This window comes from Diospyros lotus, chromosome 15, assembly GCF_014633365.1.
Source record: "Diospyros lotus cultivar Yz01 chromosome 15, ASM1463336v1, whole genome shotgun sequence".
NCBI lineage: Eukaryota > Viridiplantae > Streptophyta > Magnoliopsida > Ericales > Ebenaceae > Diospyros > Diospyros lotus.
The window spans coordinates 26,844,027-26,863,907 of NC_068352.1; the positions used below are offsets into that span (position 1 = coordinate 26,844,027).

The following is a 19,881-nucleotide window of genomic DNA, read 5'->3' on the forward strand; positions in this document are numbered from 1 at the left end:
TAAATTTTCAAATTAGTTATTATATTTTAAAATAATTAAATAAATTATTATATTGGTAGACTGAGACTATTTTATCATTATAATAATAGTTTTTTGTCAGACAATATTTTAACTTAGAGAGTTAATTATATATCTAATCAAATTTTAATTTCAAAATTATATCTAAAATTACATCCTTATTGGTAATACAAGAGTATTGCACTGTGAGACTGAGACAAAATTACCTTCTCAAAGTGGATTCCATAAATTTCGTAATTTTGTAAATCCACAGATTAATTGCCGAAGCGGCTGGCACGGCGACGACAGCGAGGCTAGACGGGGCGACACGTGTCCCGCAGCGTTACACGACGGCGAAGATAGAGCTCCAAGGCGGCAACTGCAGCAATCCATTTGATCGCAGAGTTAAACGTCGCATTGTGAAATTTGGAGGAGAGCTGGTTATATGAGTCGTCTGACTCGCGCGTTCACTCTGTTTAACTCGCCCGAGTCTCGCTTGTTCCTTTTCCCCCTTCTCCGTGCCCCGCCGACCAGATCCCTCGCCGGTAAACCTTCGGCCGCCGCCACATCTCCCAGGCAATTCTCAAACCCTAGCATCTCGAAGCGCATATCGGAAGCCGCCGCCTCCAGGCGTCGTAGACTCGAACCGCTCTCGACGGCGATGGACGGCGACGATTCGCGCGGCCCGGAGACCGACGCTCCGGCGGAGTCCGCCGAGGACTTCGTCACTGTCGAAAGCCCTGGTTCGCCCGGCGGCCAGAACGCTGGGGCCGATCTCGAGAGCTTGGTGCAGAGCATTTCTTCCGTGGAAGCAGAGAGAGGCGAGGATGCGGCGGCGGAAGTCGCAGATGAAGGCCTGGAGCGGAAGGTGCTGCCAGAGGAGCTATCCCGGAGTGTGGTGACGCTTTCGTGTGAGTCTTCGGCGGAAGGCGGGGTTTGCGATGTTTACTTGATTGGGACTGCTCACGTTTCTCAGGTGATTATGTTGGTTCTTTAATTACCTTCTTATGGTTGGCTGCCTAGAGAATTGAAGAAGACAGAAAAGTTTTTAGTTACTAGTCTTTTGATTCTTATCTTTCAACATGCTTGTCTCATTGGAATATAGAAAAAATTGCGTTCTGTACTGGAAACGATTTTTTGAAGATTGGATATTTGTATTATTTTCTTCCATCTTCTTTGAAATGAGTGAGGGGTCTGTGTAGTACACCAGTTGGCCGTGCAGTCGCAGGCAATGCTACGACTTAGAGTTTCAATTCAAGCAATCCACAGTTGCGTTGCTAGGTTTGTGCATTATTAGCAATTAGTTGATTATGATGCAGGAATATAATGCAGGAATGTGGAAGTTCATTTCCTGGAAATGCTGTCAATTTCTGAGGCATGGTTTTTCTACTGTTTGTGGGCTTGTTTTCCATTTTGTAAAGTAAAACTGTCTGAAGTGGCAAAACCTTTTATTGCGGGGATCCTTTTTGAGGTTTGTTGTACTTTATCTCATGAAGGTTAATTTGTGGTCCTACTTTTTTCAACTGATCATGTTGAGTAACTTTTTAAGCACAATTAGTCTTTGCCTCAAATTTGCTTTTGTGACTTTCTTAAGCTATCAGATGGCCAGACATTTGCTAATTCTTATTCTAATTAATCAATTTATTTTTTGATAAGCATGACACTGATACGCATAGAGAAGGATAAAATGGCATTGCTTTTTAGAATTTGCATTTTGTGGGGCATCCAAATATGGTATCTTTGTTTTGAAGTGTTACATATGGTGTTGTTTTATATTATTATTTGCTTATAACAACAGCAATAACTATTGCAAACCTTAATCCGCTGAAACAACAATATCAATTACAAGCCTCAATCACACTAGGTGGGAAGCGTTAATGACACTATAAATTTATGTTAGTCTTTGCTGTTCTTTTGTTTTATATAATGAAACACCAAATAGTAATAAAAGTACACAGATGGATAATGTTTGCTGGGGATAACAAATTACATGGGCTAAAGTAAAAAGAACTCGGAATTAAACTGCATTCTGCTGTAAATTTGTAGTGCATTTATTATGCAGTTCTGCATTCCACATCCATATTTTGGGTGACACTGTACTGTTCCAATTTGATCACTCTTCAATTTGACCTGTTATAGATCTCACTTTCTATATTTAAGCTTCTTTTTGGTGCTTTATGGGCTGCTTGAGTTGGGGAACTTCCGAAATGTGTTGGCTGACTTTTTCTTAACAGTTGGAGTGTCAACTTTTATGGTGAAGTTTTTGCCAGCCAGTTGTGTTGACCTTCCTTTTGGGTTCCTCTTACATTACAATTCATGTTTGTCAGTCATAGAAGATTTCTTATGAGGTTAGCAGGTTAGAAGAGGCATTATTTGTTTAAAGGCCGGGGGACTTTCATTGAAGACAGTTCATGTAGTTTTGAACTTATTTTCTATCTTTGTCCACTATTTAAGCTTAGTTGATAAGGGATCAGAGAGGAATTAACATATCACCTACTTGAATGGGATTCTTTACCTGAGGATGGCTTGAGAAGGTTTAGCATATTTCTCATTTATTTAATAGATTTCTAGGTGTGGGGTTTACCCATGTGTGGATTAATATATTCATTTCATTGATTTTTTGAGTAACTCGAGTGTAGTTCCATAGACATCTCACACATTTCTTTTTGATGCACTTAGGTGGTTCTCCCTTGGTATTTCCCCAATTGTCTTTGCTTATCATTATATATAATATATACATAAATTGGGTAGGCAATGCAACCGTGTTAAGTCTGGCAAAAGCATATTAGTTGGGTGCAGAAGGGGCTGCAAAATTTGAAGTTGGTTTGGTGTTTGAACTCCTAGATGACAGTTGGCTTAAAGAACCAGTCCGTCTGAAAATATAGGAAGAACCTCCGGGAACTAGTTAGTTGGCTATCGCCCCTTAAAACTTCTGGGAATAATTGGACTCTTATATTTGCCTTTTCCCATTGCATTTTCTTAACCTATTGTCTGGAATCATTTGGATGAATCACATATCTTTTTATTTTCTTACTGAGTTATGAAAAGAGAGAAAAAAAACTGATAGAAAAGCAAGAAACAGCTATACTGATCTATTTGTGATGTTGCAGGAATCCTGCCAAGAAGTTCAAGCTGTAATCAGTTATTTAAAACCACAGGTGCTTCTTTTTTAGAAACTTATTTGCTCTTGATTGATGGGCGTATTATTTACCACGTCAACTGTCTGCTTCATTTTTTTCTGTTATAGCAGTCATCTTTATTTATTATTCTTTTTATGAATTAAATAAAGTGACGACACATTGATAAACAGGTTGTTTTCTTGGAGTTATGCTCAAGTCGTGTCGCTGTACTTACTCCTCAGAATTTGAAGGTCTGTATATGTATCTTTCATGCATTCCTTGACTTAACTTCGTTCTTTTCTACTAATAAATTGTATGGAATTATATCCATGCAAGCTTGCTTTGCATGGGATTCTGTGTCATTTGCCTTATTGATCCACTTAAACTGAATGCCCACCACAGTATTGGATGATTGATTATAGTTGATGAGTTGATATTTGGTAGCATGAATGTGGAATCTTCTGTCTGAATCCCAATTTTTAGGTATTTGGCAGCCTCAAAGCTGAATTGGTGAGAGATAAGAGTTAAGTAGTGTCACAGTCCTACATCATGATATGTCCTTATTAATTAAAAAAATAGGGTCCCTGTCAAGAACTCTCTATTTCAGAATGCTTCTTGATGTGTGAGAGAATTATTAACATGTCAAAATGAGACAAAGATCTTTGTGTTTTAATATTTCAAGCATTTTGGTAATGCCTTGTGATGCTTAATGAGATCGTGAGTGTATTTAGAGCTATCGGGTCGTGATCTTTATGAGGTGATATGATATGTTGTACAAGCTATAACACCCCACTCTCCCAAGCTTTACTAAACCGAAAACTAGGGGATTATTTTTTTTTGTTATTGTTAAAGAAATAATTAATTCAACTTTCATTATTAAATTAATTTTCTTTCCCCTAGGCTAATCTAGCAAATCCCCTATCACGTTTTCATTTGGTTAAGCAAGTTCATACCACTGATTACTAAGGAGTCTCACCCTTAATGTGGGAAAAAGAAAATGGTATTCCTTCTTATTTTATTGATGTAAATAACAAAATTTATACAAGAGTGTTCCTAAGAATTCTCCTAAATTTTAGAATTAGATTACATTCCCTACCTTTTAGAACTAGATTACTTACCTTATATCTAGGACTAGATTACAACAATTTAAATATACAACAAATAGATAAAACACAAAATAGATAAACAAAGGTAAAAAGATAAGATCCTATCTCTATCTTGATTCTCGGACATCTCTTATCTTCACTGCTTCTTAATCTCATTCCAACACTCCCCCTCAAACTGGGGAGTAGATGTCAATCATACTTAGCTTGTTGATCATAGCTTCAAATTAGGTATTTGGCAAATCTTTTGTAAGAACATCGGCTACTTGATGGTTGGAAGGAATATATGAAATCTTCAATAGACCATTATCCAATTTTTCCTTTAGGAAATGCCTATCAATTTCAATATGCTTGGTTTTTTCATGTTGCACCGGATTTTAGGCTATACTTATAGCTGATTGATTATCTCCTAATAGTTCAATAGGCCTTTGTATCGGAATTTCCAAATCTTCTAGGATAATCTTTACCCATAAGAGTTTGCATACACTTAGAGCCATAGCTCTAAATTCCGCCTTAGCACTAGATCTAGCCACCACCCTTTGCTTTTTACTCCTTCGGGATATCAGATTTCCTCCTAAGAATACACAGTACCTGGTTGTAGATCTTCGATCAACTAGAGAATCACCATAATCAGCATCTGTATAGCCTTGAAGTTTTAAGTCTGTTCCTAGAGTGAACAAGATCCCTTTTCCAGGCGTAGCTTTAAGATAGCATAAAATCTTTCTTACTGCTGCCATATGTTCTTCATTAGGATCCTACATAAACTGACTGACTAGGCTGACAACAAACGATATGTCAGGCCTAGTATGTGATAGATATATTAATCGCCCTACCAAGTGTTAAAATCTCTCTTTGTTCACTTCTTGACCACTCTTATTAGCTTGTAATTTTGTATTGGGATCAATTGGTGTTCATTGACAATCATGATATGTTTGGTAGCGTGACATCCCAAAATTTTGGGAATAAATAGTAATTATTAATTCCGGTATTTGAGGTAATTATTGAATATTCGAGGATTTGAGGGAAAATATTAATTTATATCGTTGTGAGGAAGTGGGTAAATATTAGGTAAAATCAAGGTATAGGTGTAATTATTAAGTGGGGTGTGTGTGTTAATTTTCGTGAGTTATGGGGTTTAAGTGTAAATTTTGGAAGTGGGCTGGCGGTTATTTTAAAATTAATGTGGTGCACATATAGGGCGAGGAAGCTCGTGGATCAGGCTGTCACATGTGTGAGTGGCCAAGCGAGTGACACGGGTTCAAGGCGGAGGGGTTGCGCACCTAAGGAAGGAATTTTGGCTGCATTTTCCAGCCATTCCTTGCCCAAAATGGCGTCATTTTGGGCAAGGTGGTGGCAGCCTTGCGCAGCTGCTGGTTGCGCCACGTGGCGGGGCCTCAGCCACTTAGTTTTTGCCATTTTAAAGCTCAAATCAGGCACCAATTTGAGCATGGGACAGAGGGGAAAATAGAGAGGAAAAGTAGGGGAGAAGGAAACTCGCGCAACAACCAGAAATTTGGGAAAATCTAAAGAAAATTAGGAAACTTTGGGATTATTTGGTGTTTAAAGTGGCCAGGTAAGTGGGATAAATTATTGGGAGTTCCGTATGTCAAATTATAAATTTTTCATGGTTAAATTATGCATTTTACACGGTCAGATTTAATTAAATTGAGTCGTAGACTCATTATTCTCTATAATATGGATTACTTTGTAGTGGGAGTGCGAGAAAGAGGAGAATCGGCCATCTAGAGGCAGGTTCCTCCCCCTTTCCACGTGCTCTTTAATCCCTGTGCAAGTCCTTGCTGTTTTACATATTTTATTCCCTCTCTTACCCCGACTCGGTTCTGAATATTAAACTTAAGTGTTGTTGATGAGTTGTTGATAGTGGTTTAAACTAAATAAAGAACCCCTTTGTGATATTTATTTATGTTCGTCACGGGGCTTTCTATCGCCTCGCTTTCTTGGGAATGATGCTGCACTTGGTTGGGTTAGGTTTCAGATGGGTGTGTGTGTGACGATTGTGGGTCTTGGGTCCTTGTATGTGAATTTAATATTTATTTAACTACAGTTTGTTGTTGTTAGCGTGTATCAGGATTTGGGAATTGCATCAATTGGGGTGTCATATCCTGTGAGCATGGGCATCTTAAGGTGTCTAGAGTGAGTCTCGCACGAGCATTGCATTGAATGTGTATTACTATATGGGTGAAGCATAGTTTGATGCTTGGTTTTATGGGGGCCTTGTATCACATTTATGCTTACTATGCCATTGCATTCTTATTTGTGCATTATATGGTTCCATTGCGTGTGGTTATTATTATTACTATTATTATTGCTATACCGGGCGGGAGTACTGTGCTAGGCCGGTTGACGTGAGTATCGACCCGGGGTGGCTTCGGCTCGATTTTTAGACTAGCTTGGGGGAATCTTGAGGGAAGACTTTTAGATTAGCTCGAGAAGGTCCCAAGAGAAGACCTGATTAGACATGAAGATCTATGTGCGTGAATCATGGGCGGAGGGATCGCCCCAAGAAGGTTTAGGATCCTGTGCTGGAGCACAGGGTATCGGGAGCTTGGAATTCAGCGTTGGAGCACAGGGTATTTATTGCTTGCCAGTTTCTGACAGCGACATGTTTGTTAGGGACTTGGGTACCGGTGTCTTCTATGTGGGTCCCAAGGACCATTATGTGCATGTTTATTTATGCGGTTAATCTTTGTTTGGTGTTTCATGCTGTGAATGTGTACGTCTTGGGCACAGGGTGTGCGGATTGTACAGGGTTATTCTCTTGAAGCCTTAGCCTTTGTTTCTTGTATTCACTTGTTGAGTCTTGTGACTCACCCTTGCTTCCCATCATTCCAGGTAAGGGAAATGCTTGAGTTGGTGGGTTCGTTTGATGGTGTTGGGACCAGTTTGCCAGGTCATAGTGCCATATGTAGAGCTCTCCTGAAGATGGGGTCTTGGGTGTCGTCTTACTTTGTTGTTTTGTGGAGCTTAAGTATTTTGCTCTTATCCTCGTTTGTATAACTCGTTGCTAGTTGTGTGACAAGAAAACCATGGTTGTTTTGCATTAAGTTGGGTGCGAGTTGTTGGCTTGTGTTTCTGTTCTATATCATTCTATTGATGACCCTCTCACGGATCTTCTATGCTAGCGGGGGCTCTAGGAGGTGGGCCGTTATAGGTAGGCTCAAGGGTGTCATAGGTCACAAAACAATGAATATTAGGGGTCATGTGGTTGGTAGCCCTGAGTCAAGGACCTAACTGCTATTCTTACCAATTTTAGAAGCTAAAAAAACTGTATAGGAAGGGAAGTTACCTTGGGAGTTGAAGTTACCTTGGGAATTACCTTGATGGGCTAAGGAGCATGTTCCTCCATCTTGAAACGTCTGGAGAAAGGCCTTTAACTTACGTAACTCCTCAGTATTAAGTTGGGTAAAATTAGCTTCTGCTTCTCCTTTATCAGCCTCCTCTTCTTGTTCCTTGTTAACATGAAAACTTTGGAATTTCATGTTCTTGAAACCTCCAATCTTGCTCAAGACTGTCTCTTTCCCATGCAGTTTAAAGCATGTTTCCGTAGTGTGGTGGGGCTTTTTGCAAAAGCTACACCACTGTGAATCTCGATTAGTACTAGGGCCGCAGTTCTGGAAGCCTAATCCTGATCTGCTAGGGTTCTGAAACCCTAATTTTCCAGCTTTATTTCCTATGCCTTCTTGTTTCATATCACTAGGGCTGATCCCTCGGTGGTATGTTTAGTTGGCATAGCATATCGTCGATTTTCCTCACTCCTTACAATTGCAAAAACCTTATTTAGATTTGGGAGTTTATCCTTATCAAGAATTTGCACCCTTACTTGGTTGAATTCAGGATTGAGTCCAATTAGGAACTCAACAATCCGGTCTCGCTCAATTATTTGATTGAGTGTTGCAGCATCTTCTCGGCATACCATCTTGATGGGTTGATATTGGTTAAGTTCCCGCCATAATCCTCTCATCAAGTTGTGGTTATCTGTGACTGTGAGCTGGCTTTGTTTGATAGATGTGATCTTTGTTTTGACTTCCAAGATCACGGAAGCATCCTGGGTTTTAGAGTATGTCTGTTGTGCTGTCTCCCATACGGCTTTGGTTGTGCTCAAAAACATAAAGTTCCTACTAATTTCTGGTTGCATAGTGCCCCATAACCAAGACATGATGCAAGAATCATCTATGTCCCAGGTTATGTAAGTTGAATCCGTATCCATAGGAGGGTTTCCAGTTAGATGGTTACCCTTCCCACGGCATTTAAGAAGAGTCTTCACTAATTAGGCCCATTGGAGTTAATTCTTTCCGTCCAACCTATAAGATGGATGGACTATAGGTAATTTAGAGGTGAGAGGAACTTCACCGGCTACTGGAGAGTGATCTGGTTGGGGTCCTTCCACTAGATTTGTCTCATCGGTTGCAGGATTTGGACGCTACATCTGATAATTCTGCCATCATGATTTGAGGAAGGCTGAAATCTTGAACTGCTGCAGGCTACCAAAGGCTCCCGGAACTACAGGCTAGTGAGTGCAATAAAGGCACTCGGGTGAGAACAAATCAGGCTAAGAACTGTGCAATGAAGGTAGAACCGATTGGTGGATCAAATATAAGGTTGTGCGATGAAGGCAGAAACAAGGAAGGAATTGTGCGATGAAGGCACTAGGGCTACAACGTATCAAGCTCAGACTGAAGTTCTGATACCATATGGGAAAAAGGAAACGGTATTCTTTCTTATTTTATTGATGTAAATAACATAATTTATACAAGAGTGTTCCTAAGAATTCTCCTAAGTTTTAGAACCAGATTACATTCCCTACCTTTTAGGACTAGATTACTTACCTTATATCTAGGACTAGATTACAATAATTTAAATATACAACAAATAAATAAAAAAAGGTAAAAAGATAAAATTCTATCTCTATCTTGATTTTCGGCCGTCTCTTATCTTCACCGCTTCTTAATCTTGTTCCAACACTTAATCCATTTGAAAATGCAACCATTTATTCTAAAATCATGATTAAGGGTGATAATTAAAGTTTCTATGCATCTAAACATGTTTAGATTGAATCTTATTGATATTACCATTTTTTACTCTTTTTGAGTCTTCTTTAGCCCACCTTAGGTGTAATATCCCGTATTGATCGATAGGAAGGACCAGAACAACTTACCCTGATAGGCCGACACGAACTTCCTAGGGGGTCACCCATTCTTGAGCTTCCCCAGCTCAATCACGCTTAACCTGAGAGTTCTTTGTTTACATTCAACTCAAAAGGTATCCAGCTGGTGTTGTTTTCTTCTTTATTTATCCTTTATATATACTATCTTTCTCTGGACTTTGGGGTATTACATTAGGCTTAAGAGACTTCTAGAGTTTTTCTTTAATATAGTTGCTATTCAACATCCATGAAGTCAAATGTTTAATATACTAAAATCATCATAAAAATCCATGAAAATTTCACAATTAGAACACTCATAAGACAACTTTGTGCAATAATATCAACTTTAAAGGATATTACTTGATCCTTCGAAAAATTATATAAAGTTGAGAGTTTGCAGTTTTGCTCCTGCTGTGAGACAAGTCTGTATCTCTGAGTACCTGACTGACCAAATTTGCGCATTTTTATGAGAGTACTGTTCGCTCACTTGATGGGATACAATATATCAAAATATTATTTCATTTTATTAAGGTTTGAACTTCCCAAATTTGACTTTAAGTCAGCTGGTTTGATCAGCAACTGCACTGCATAGTCGTTACCAAATTAGGCATATCTTTTTTTATAAAAAAAATTGAATGAAGTGAAACCAAGTTTGCTAGAAACTAGACTTTCTTAACCATCATTTAGAATTTTACTGTAATTTAAAACACTCTATGCTGCTCCCAGAAAACTGTCAAAATGGACTGGTTCATGGTAGTATTTTGTTTTAGACCATTCGGATAGGTTCTACTAGAAAAATCATAACTAATTGCAGAAAAATTCTTTTCAATGATTCTTGCACCAAAAATTAGGCAACACATTGTCACGTACCTAGATGCTGGGCCTTATTTTGTAGCGATGTCTTTAATATTTGATAGCTATGTTTCTAATTTTTGGAGGGAATTAGCTTGCTGGAGGAATGTTCCAGCAATGCAAGTTGTTTTACAAGTGATTAGGCAAGTTGCTGATTCTAGAAGGGATTAGGCGACCGTTTTGGTGCCAATCCCCAGCTGAACAGTATAAATTTGTTGACTCAGCTCATTTGAAGGCATGAATTGATAATCGAATCAGCCATTTTCCCTCTCAATTTTCTTGTTCTCTCTCTCTCTCTCTGAATTCTCTAATTCTACTTCTTCCTCCCAAAAATTCCCGTGAGTTCTCTCTTAATCGAAGAGAATTCTCCTTGTTAGATCTTGGATCTGACACACATCTAGTTTATAGGAAAAATATAGTTTGGGACATAACTACCAACTAGACTCTCTGTCGAGACCAGAATGGTAAGCATCAATAGCATAGTCATATGCCGATTCCCATATTTTAAACATTCATGAGAAGGTTACCTTACGTCTCAACATTTCAATGGTCTACATATTACTGCATAAGGATTCATTTTCATACATAATCTTACCAAAATGAAATCTATGTAGTTTAAAAGCTTACAAGAACATAGACTTGCAATGTGTAGTCAAAACTAAACAAAACATCTGTACATGCTTCATATTCAAAAATCATTTCACTTTCATTCAACCACCTCCTTTCTTGTCCTCGGTCTAACTTGGTCCGCATTGCATGTTTGAATGTGTGAAGGTAAGTGATGAACTATTTAGTAAGGGTTAAAAAAACCATTTCCGTGCATGATTCATGTTATGTGCATGAACATTTCCCTTGACATTTTAGTGACCTATGGAGGCTAACCTTTACAAACCTTTATCAAGTCCAACCAACTTGCAAGATTGGTGTTGGGGTGCAATCCAACGATTCACCCAGGGTAAATGATGTACCACTTCCCATAACACCATGTCAACCCTTTGGTCATACATTCTTATTTTTCATGCTTTAAAGCACATATAGTTTACAAAATATAAATATCACATAACATGAGTTTAGAGATTAACAATGAACCCTCATCTTGTCTTGTTTGAAGAAGATTTCTTTAGTGCCTAATCTTCTTCCTTCCAAAGTCATCTCCTTTGCCAAGCTTCCTTTTCTTCTTTACTCTTCTCACTTTGATCTCACTTTCCCTCTTTAGTCACTAAGGGTGGAAGACCTCATCCTTCTCCCATTTGTAAGCTCAAGAACTTGGCCCTTAAATTTTTTCTTCGAAACATACTCACTAAAGGGGACATAAATTTGAAAAAAATATAAAAGCTATTTTTCCAAATTGATGAAAAATACAAGATTTTCACCCTTTTTGCTAAACCCTTTTTGGGGTAAATGGCAAGCCATCCCCTTTGGTGAAGGAGGCTGCCCAAGGAAGCCCCTTGTTGTAGCAGCAAGCAGATTGCAGGGAGCAGCTGCAAGCTGCTCTCTAATTTTTTCAAAGGAAAGAGGTTGTGAGGTCCCTTTCCTCGACCCCTTTCTGCTTGGCATGCCAGCCTGCTGGGCTTTATAATTTTTTGTTTATTCTCTCTTTTTTCCTTTTTTCAATAAATATCTATCTCACTTTTGTCTTTTTCTCCACACATATATACCTATATCAACTTAGCTTTTTTACCAACTTTCTTAGTCAAGAATACTAAATTTCAGTTATATTTCTATATATCTATATATTCAATCACTACCTTGTTCAAATACACTATTATATCCAGTACCAATTTAATTCCACGCTTACTCAAATAAAGTGTAAGTCTAACTATTTCGTAATGCACTTTACTATTCCATTACTAATCGAATTTATCCCAATTTTTACAACATTTACTTAGGAAATAATTCTAAAAATTATTTGTCACTAGAGTTATTTTTCCAAACCACTCAATTGTCAAAATTTTGAATAATCACACTGACACTTTAAAATTTTTGAATAATCATCTATCAAGCCCATTTAACAAATTTTTCCTCGAAAATTAATTCTCCAAAAGTTCCATAAAATTTGATAATTGCAGTAGCACCCAAATTTCCAAATAAACTGTTAGATCATTTATTTAGTGTTTTTTCTCCCCAAAATTGATGCTTCAAATCCCTAAAGAATTGTGGTAGTCTCACTAGTATCAAAGTTTTGAATTTATTTATCAATCAGGCTTATTTCAATGATTTTTTTTTCATAAATTAACACTCTGTAACTCTATAAACTTTTGGAGTGTTGCACTCGCACCCTCTCAAAAGAATTTTGTTCTCGAACTTTGTCTTTCATTAATCATCCGGATACCCATTTAATATTTTTCTTCAAAACTAACAATCTAAAATTCTGTAAAATTTTGGGATGTTACATAAGCATTTACATAGCATGTCAAAATCAGTACTTACTGCCAGTGCTTATTTGAGTATTTGGGCAATTTAATTTTTGGGTAGGGAATTTGCAGCTGTAGTTCTTGTTGGCTAAAAAAGTCTTATTACTTTCCACTTTATATGAATATGTCTCACCATATTTTGAAAGAAGCGGCAAATCAGCTAACACTATAGAGTTATATAGCATGGTGCAGAATGAGAGCGGAAAAGCCACAATGCACCACCCTAGAGATCCTATACCTATGCAGTTAAAGAAATGAAACCAGGAACCCTATCTTGTTCTGCTTTGAGTGAGACATAACATAAGCTAGATTTAGAAAGTCCAGTTCTACTGCTGTAGAGAGCTTTTTCCAAGAATTTCAAGATTCTGCTTACACAAGAGAAGGTGTATAAGATTATTTTAAGCTTTTAAAAGGGATGATTACAAACCTTGAACGCCCACAGTGTAGCAACTGATTCTTGTGAAACCTATCTTTAAGTCAAATAGAGGGAATTGGATACAAGAGAAGTCACTTAGCCACATATCAATACTAATTTTACACAGTAGATGCTGGGAATTCATCGTTTACTAGTAATCAAATGATAGTCAGTTCCAACTAATTTTAGATTTCAGCATTGCTTCCTTTGCTATTTTTTGGTGTATATAGTGTGAGAAGAAATAGGATAGCTTTTGAGAGAAAACAGAAGTCTGTTTGTTGTTTATAAGATCACATTCTTTTGTCCCTCCTCTCTTGGATTCTTGTTTTTAAGTTCTTCTTTAAGTAGTTTATAGATGATCTTCTAAGTTCTTCTGGACAGAGTTTGCTTGCTTCCAGCCATTTCTCAATATATAATCTTATTATTTATCAAAAAAAAGAAAACAAAAAAAAAAAAAGAATCTGAGGCATGGAACCATTTGGATGTGGCTTATGTTATCCTGTCACCTATTTTTAAATTTCATATGCCAATTTTTTTCCAATGTTACCCTCTGATATATATATATATATAATTTTTTTTATTTGCCATACACACGTATTCCCTTATGGATATCTGTCATTTATGTAGTTCTCCATTCATATAAGTTCAAGTCTTTTTTTCCATTAGTATAGCTTTGTTGACAACTTTTGTCATCAAACCATCCCATTTTGTACTGACTTTTCCATGGCAGTTGGAGGGATTTGGTCTATCTGCTGCTTTTTTGGTTTGACTAGTTGCTGAATCTCATTTGCTGACTTTAGTGTGTTTATAATCTAAGATGTGTAATGTATTGCTGGTCTTTAATAGTCTCTTCCCAAAACTTCAGTTCCACAATTACTGATTTTTATTTTGCCAGGTACCAAAAATGACAGAAATGGTGGATATGTGGAAGAAAGGGCACAATCTCTTTGGAATACTATACGGCTGGTTTCTTGCCAAGGTTGACTACTTTCCAGTTTTCACTTAACTGGCGCACAAGTTATGTAATTTGCCTCTTCAATTAAATCATTCTGATGTATTTTTTCGTGTACTTTTCATCCTAAAACAATAGTTTCTATAGAAGAATTCCCCCATAATCTTGTTCCATTAGTAGATATTACAACATATAGAAATAAGGGTCGTTAAGATCCCTTTATCCTAGAAATACACGAATAGGAAACTACCAAACATAGAATAGAAAATACCAAATATAAAGCAGAAAGTTGACCTAAATCTAATTCCATAAAATCAGGAATTATTCTCAAATTATTCTAGGATCCTAACACTCCAGTAAGCAACTCAATGGTGTGCGGAATTGGAGTGATTTAGAGGCTAATTGGTTTATGAGATACGCAGCGGTTAGGATGGCTTCACCCTAATAAGAGTTTGGAACATTTTGGGCAAACATTAGTGGCCTTGTGACCTCAAGAAGATGATGATTTTTTTCGCTCCGCAACCCTGTTTTGTTTTTTTTTTTTTTTTTTTGGGGGGGGGGGGGGGTGGAGGTATAAGGACATGAGTTTTGGTGAAAGATGCCATGATCAAGGAGATATTGGTTTAGTTCTTGAGCAAAATATTCTCTACCATTATCAGTTTTAAGAATGTGAACTGAGGATTGAAAAATATTCGTGATTAGTTTGTGGAACTGTATAAAGATGGAGCAAGCCTCAGATTTTTCTCTCATTAGATAAACCCAACAAACCCAAGTTTGATCATCTATAAAGGTGATGAACTAGTGAGTACTTGTGAGGTTGGAGGAATGGGCTGGTGCCCAGATGTCACTATACTTGTGAGGTTGGAGGAATGGGCTGGTCCCTAGATGTCACTGTGAACTAGGTAATACGGCTTCAAAGGATGATGGGCTCAGCTTTGTTTAGCATAAATACCATGCTCACATTGAAAAGAACATTGGGTACTATATGCTTTAAGATACTTAAAAACTAGGGTGGCCAAGACGCTGATGCCAAAGCATAACCTCACAAGAAGCTGTAGACAAGGAGAGATGGTGAAGGGGCTGAGTAGTTGAAGGAGAACCCGTGTTTGTAAAATAATAAAGGCTGTTTTGCTCCTTAGCATTGCCAATCATTATCCCTGAAGTCAAGTCTTGGAAAACACAATGAGAAAAGTAAAAAATTATAGCACAATTAAGGTCTATAGTCAACTTACTAACAGAAAAGAGGTTGCATTGGAGGTTTGGGACATGAAGGGCAGAAAGTAATTTTAGACCAGGAAGATTGATGGTTCCTCAGCCTGCTACCTTAGATACCTTTCCATCAACAACTGAAATTCTAATGTCATCAATACATTTTTGGTATGCAGAAAAAAACAGTGGAGGAACCGGTCACATGGTCAGATGCTCTAGTGTCGACAATTCAACAGTTACGGTATGCGATAAACAAGAAGTGTGAAGAGTACCTCTATGTGCAACGGATGCCATTGCAGCAGGTGGAGAAGGATGTAATTCTTTCGAAAGTTTGGACTGGATCAAGAGAGTCTGCAACATCTCCATTGGGTACATAGTGAAAGGAGTCGCTGAACTCGGTTTCTTAGAGTCAGGTGTTGTTTCAGCGGCATAGGCAACCTTATTTGGTTCCCGTTGGCTCTCTGGCTTCCAGTTGGCCAATTTTCCAGGAACCTTCCAACAGGTATCTCTAGTGTGATAGGGCTTGTTTCAGTGGTCGCACCATAGTTTATTCCCGAATTTCTAGTTCTTGGAAGGATCACTCTTGTTGGCTGCGAAAGCAGTATTTTGGGATCCAAGTTCAGTGGACAGATTTGAGGAGGTGATCATTAACTGGCAACGGCTTTCCCCCAGTCGGACTTCTACAAAAACTTCACAGATCAAGAGGAGAGGTTTGGTACCAAGTAGGCAACCCTGAACCACATTGAGGTCTTTGTTGAGACCATGTAAGAAGTCAAAGACCCTATCCTTTTCCAGCATTTTATTGTAGTTGACGCTATCTTCAGGATAATTCCAACTGGTGTCATAGAACAGGTCCATCTCTTGCCAAAGCTCAGTCAATTTGTTGTAGTACTCCGTGACAGTCATTGTGTAGTATGAAGAGAGGAACAAAGTTTAAAACACTGAGCAGTATTTTCCATGTCCGAATAGAGTTCCTGAACCACATCCCATATCTCCTTTATGGTTTTGTATAAAAAGTAAGTCCGTCCAATCTTGGGCTCCATAGAGTAAACGAGCCATCCCATTATAATGGAGTTTTCTGTCTCCCAAAGTGCATAGTTGTCAACAGTTTTAGAAGGCATTGGCAGGGCACCTTTGAGGTAACCCACCTTGCCCTTCCCTTTCATTACAAGCAGAACAGATTAAAACCTCTCTCTAAAGTTAGTTCCATTAAGTTTATGCTGTGTAATTTGAAGGGAATGGGTGTCGGTGGAAGATAAGGTGGGTAGGGTAGGGTTGGAAACAGCAGGGGCTGATTATGCTGTAGAAGAAGTCTGGCCATTGGTTGCCATAATGAACTGTCTCAATTTGAAAAAGAATGGGGAAAAAATTTAAGCCAGCGCCGGTGCTGGCTCTAATACCATGAAACAATAGTTTCTATAGAAGAATTCTCCCATAATCTTGTTCCATCAATAGGTATTACAGTATATAGAAATAAGGGTCATTAAGATCCGTTATTCTAGGAATACACAAATAGGAAACTACCAAACATAGAATGGAAAATGCCAAATATAAAACCAAAAGTTGACCTAAATCTAATCCCATAAAATCAGGAATTATTCTAGGATCCTAACACATGCATCTCTCTCTCTCTCTCTCTCTCTCTCTCTCACTTTTTGTTCTTAGGTTGCGAGTAAGCTTGAGGTTTTTCCTGGGTCTGAGTTTCGTGTGGCATTTGAAGAAGCAGTGAAGTATGGTGGCAAGGTGATACTTGGTGATCGCCCAGTACAAGTAAGATACCTTTTGCTTACGTTTTCCTTTAATTTTTGGAAGAAGAAACACTTCCTTTTTGGGACTCTTCACCTTATGAAATTACCCTTAACCTTCTGTGTCTTCCTAATTCTTGCCCCATCCCATCCTGTCTATCATTAAACACAGTTTTTGGGGTTTCAAACTTCACTATATGAGATATGTGCACATTTGTTTGTAGTTAATGTAATCTTCAAGTTATTGAATTTGTACATTGGCAGTTTCTGTGAAAATTTTCTGAGAATTTAGTGCATGACATGCTTTTTTTTTTTTTTTCGTCCAATTTGACTGTAATTAATGTGTTACTGTAAAATTGACACTGCAGTACACTGTTCACATCTCTATCATCTTATAGGCATCTTGTGTTAACCTCGTGGACTTAAACCATCCATAAATAAGACTTCACTTGTAAGCTAACTTTGATGTAACCTTTGGTGTTAAATGAATAGATAACTTTACGAAGGACTTGGGTAAAAATGCCATTATGGCACAAGACGAAGTTACTATACTCTTTACTCTTCCAAGCATTCTTTTTACCAAGCCCAGAAGATATCAATAAGATGGTAAGCTTTCCTTCAAAATTGATTTCCACCAGCAGGCACTTGTCATCACTTTATGTTAGTGCCAGGCATTTTGAATTTGATTTTGCTTGCCTTCAGCTGAAGGAAATGGATGATGTTGATATGTTGACTCTTGTGATTCAAGAGATGAGCAAGAAATTCCCAACTGTAATGGAAACCCTTGTGCATGAGAGAGACCAGTAAGTATTTTTTGGCTTTTATAAACTTAGTTCCATGATCTGTGTGGTTCTTTTGAGTTTGACACTTTTGTAGTTCCAGATTTGCATGGGGGAGGATTTCACAGTTAAACAGTGGCATGTTCTTGACTTGTAATTAGTGTAAACTTCACTCTTCTAATAATGAAGTTGTCAAAGTGACCAACTTTGCAAAAACTGAAGCTAAGGCATCCTCACCTCTAGAAATTGTGTCCATCTAAAAAGATTATTTAAAAAAAAAACCTTGAGTAAAAAGTAAAAGAAATCAACAAGAAAAAAGGGGTGATTGTTTGATATATATATTTGAAAACTGATGCTACTGGCATGAACTCCAGTGACAATTTATACTTTGCTAATTCCATGACGATTCTCGCATATACTTCTTGCCAGTAACTCAAACATTTTTTGGCATCTGATGAATGCGTTTAACTGAAAACTGAAGCACCCTTTTTCATCCTAGATGGAAGGGTTAGGAAGGTATTCGATGGATTTGTCTTATTTATTAGTTCTTTTTGTGATAAGAAGTCTTTTATTTGACTTGATTGCACCTTCAGGTACATGTCATCCACACTGTTAGGAGTTGCTAGTGAGCACAGTTCAGTTGTTGCAGTTGTCGGTAAGGGACACTTGCAGGGAATTAAGAGGCACTGGAAGCATCCTATTGAGGTTAGACATGGATTTCTTTAGTTCTCTCTTCTTCTATAAGCGAATTTAAATTGTAGCCTATTAGCTTGGGAAAGGATGTTGGACTGGTCCCAACATATGCCAATTCAAGCTGTTTCTCAGATTCTAACACCACTAGGGGGTTGAGCTTTTTAAATGTCACACACTCCTTTTGCGATTGATCTTGTTTCCTTTACCATCTTCCCTCAACTCCAATCGAATCAATTTCGTTGAGTTTGAGACAGACTTCTAGGAATTTAGACATACATGTTCCTGAATGCTGCTGCTTTCTCAATGGTGTCGCAGGTGAGTGATTTTCTGGTTGTAGATATACCTTCAAAGAAGCCGGGTATTTCTGTTGTGAAGATCCTTTCGACTCTGGGAGCTGCAGTTGCTGGGGTAGCAATACTATCTGGCATTTATCTTTCCAGCAAGAAATAGGCAATTCCTTCTCCTTGGAGCTGCAGTTGAGAAATTAGATTTTGAGATGCTGGTCTACAGCTTTGTTTCTTAGTCGAATTTTTTAATCAAATGCAGAGGCAAGAAAGGCCAGCAGAGTATAGTCAGGTTTAATGATCCATACTTTTCAATTCTTCTTCTTCCTTCACATTGTTCTATTTGTTTTTGTTTCAATTCGAGTTTTCCCCCCCCCTCCCTTTGAAGCCATTGAGAAGTATATTTTTTTTGAATGGATAATGATTTTTTTTTCTTATTTTCAAAAAAGAGAGGGCAAATTTTCATGCTGCGACTGACAACAAAGAAAATGAAAAAATACTACTTTGCCTGAGAGGGTTATCGATGGGTTTATTGAATGGGGTCGAAAAGACCCAAATGCCCTCGTCTCTCTCCTCTCTCTCTTCTTCCATGGCCGCATGACCACCAACCACCAACATTGCTGCTATTGCGCCTTGCCTCGCCTCGCCGATCGTTGCTGCATCCTTCGACAGTCGGCGAGGCGACAAGACGAGACAATGGCAACGAGGCGAGGTGCAGTAATGATGGTGGCGAGGTGTAGTAGCGTTGGCGATCAGCGGTCGCGTGACCATGGGAGAAGGGAGAGAGGCGAATGCTGCGTAGTGGGTAGTGACATCTCTTACAAATTTGTATTCTAGACGGGGGTATTTTGGTCTTTTCGATCCCATTATGTAAGTCTCTCGGTGAGACTTTCTAGCCTATAGTAGAACTCAAGAAAATGTTCATTTTGGCCCTTCATTTGGTGGTTGAGCCATCTGCACGTTTGCCCTTTATTTTTGGAATCCTTGCGTCTCCTAAGCCAACTAAAGTAATGCCAACTGATGTGCCTAAAACAAGTATACGCCAATTGATGTCAGTTGACTCATTTTTAAAGACTTGAGAAAAGATATCATATGAGTCGTGGTATTCGTCAAATAATCTCCTGTAATGCATCAAAACAAATTAGATAATGTTAA

General features: G+C 38.2%; 1 protein-coding gene across 1 annotated transcript; it reads left to right on the forward strand.

Moving 5' to 3' along the window:
- Positions 1-275: 275 nt before the first annotated feature.
- On the forward strand, positions 276-19,113 carry LOC127792431 (uncharacterized). Its single transcript, XM_052322919.1, has 9 exons — positions 276-973; positions 3,108-3,155; positions 3,308-3,367; positions 13,960-14,043; positions 16,891-16,995; positions 17,463-17,576; positions 17,673-17,773; positions 18,343-18,454; positions 18,758-19,113. The coding sequence occupies exons 1-9, from the start codon at positions 443-445 to the stop codon at positions 18,890-18,892; spliced, it is 1,290 nt and encodes a 429-aa protein (XP_052178879.1). The 5' UTR covers positions 276-442; the 3' UTR covers positions 18,893-19,113.
- Positions 19,114-19,881: the final 768 nt, after the last annotated feature.

Bases quoted from the DNA above. Each gene is read 5' to 3' on its own strand.
- LOC127792431 (XM_052322919.1), top strand. From the start codon at position 443: ATGAGTCGTCTGACTCGCGCGTTCACTCTGTTTAACTCGCCCGAGTCT. The intron at 3,156-3,307 runs GTGCTTCTTTTT...ATTGATAAACAG, and splicing joins TCAGTTATTTAAAACCACAG to GTTGTTTTCTTGGAGTTATG. The intron at 16,996-17,462 runs GTAAGATACCTT...TTAAATGAATAG, and splicing joins TTGGTGATCGCCCAGTACAA to ATAACTTTACGAAGGACTTG.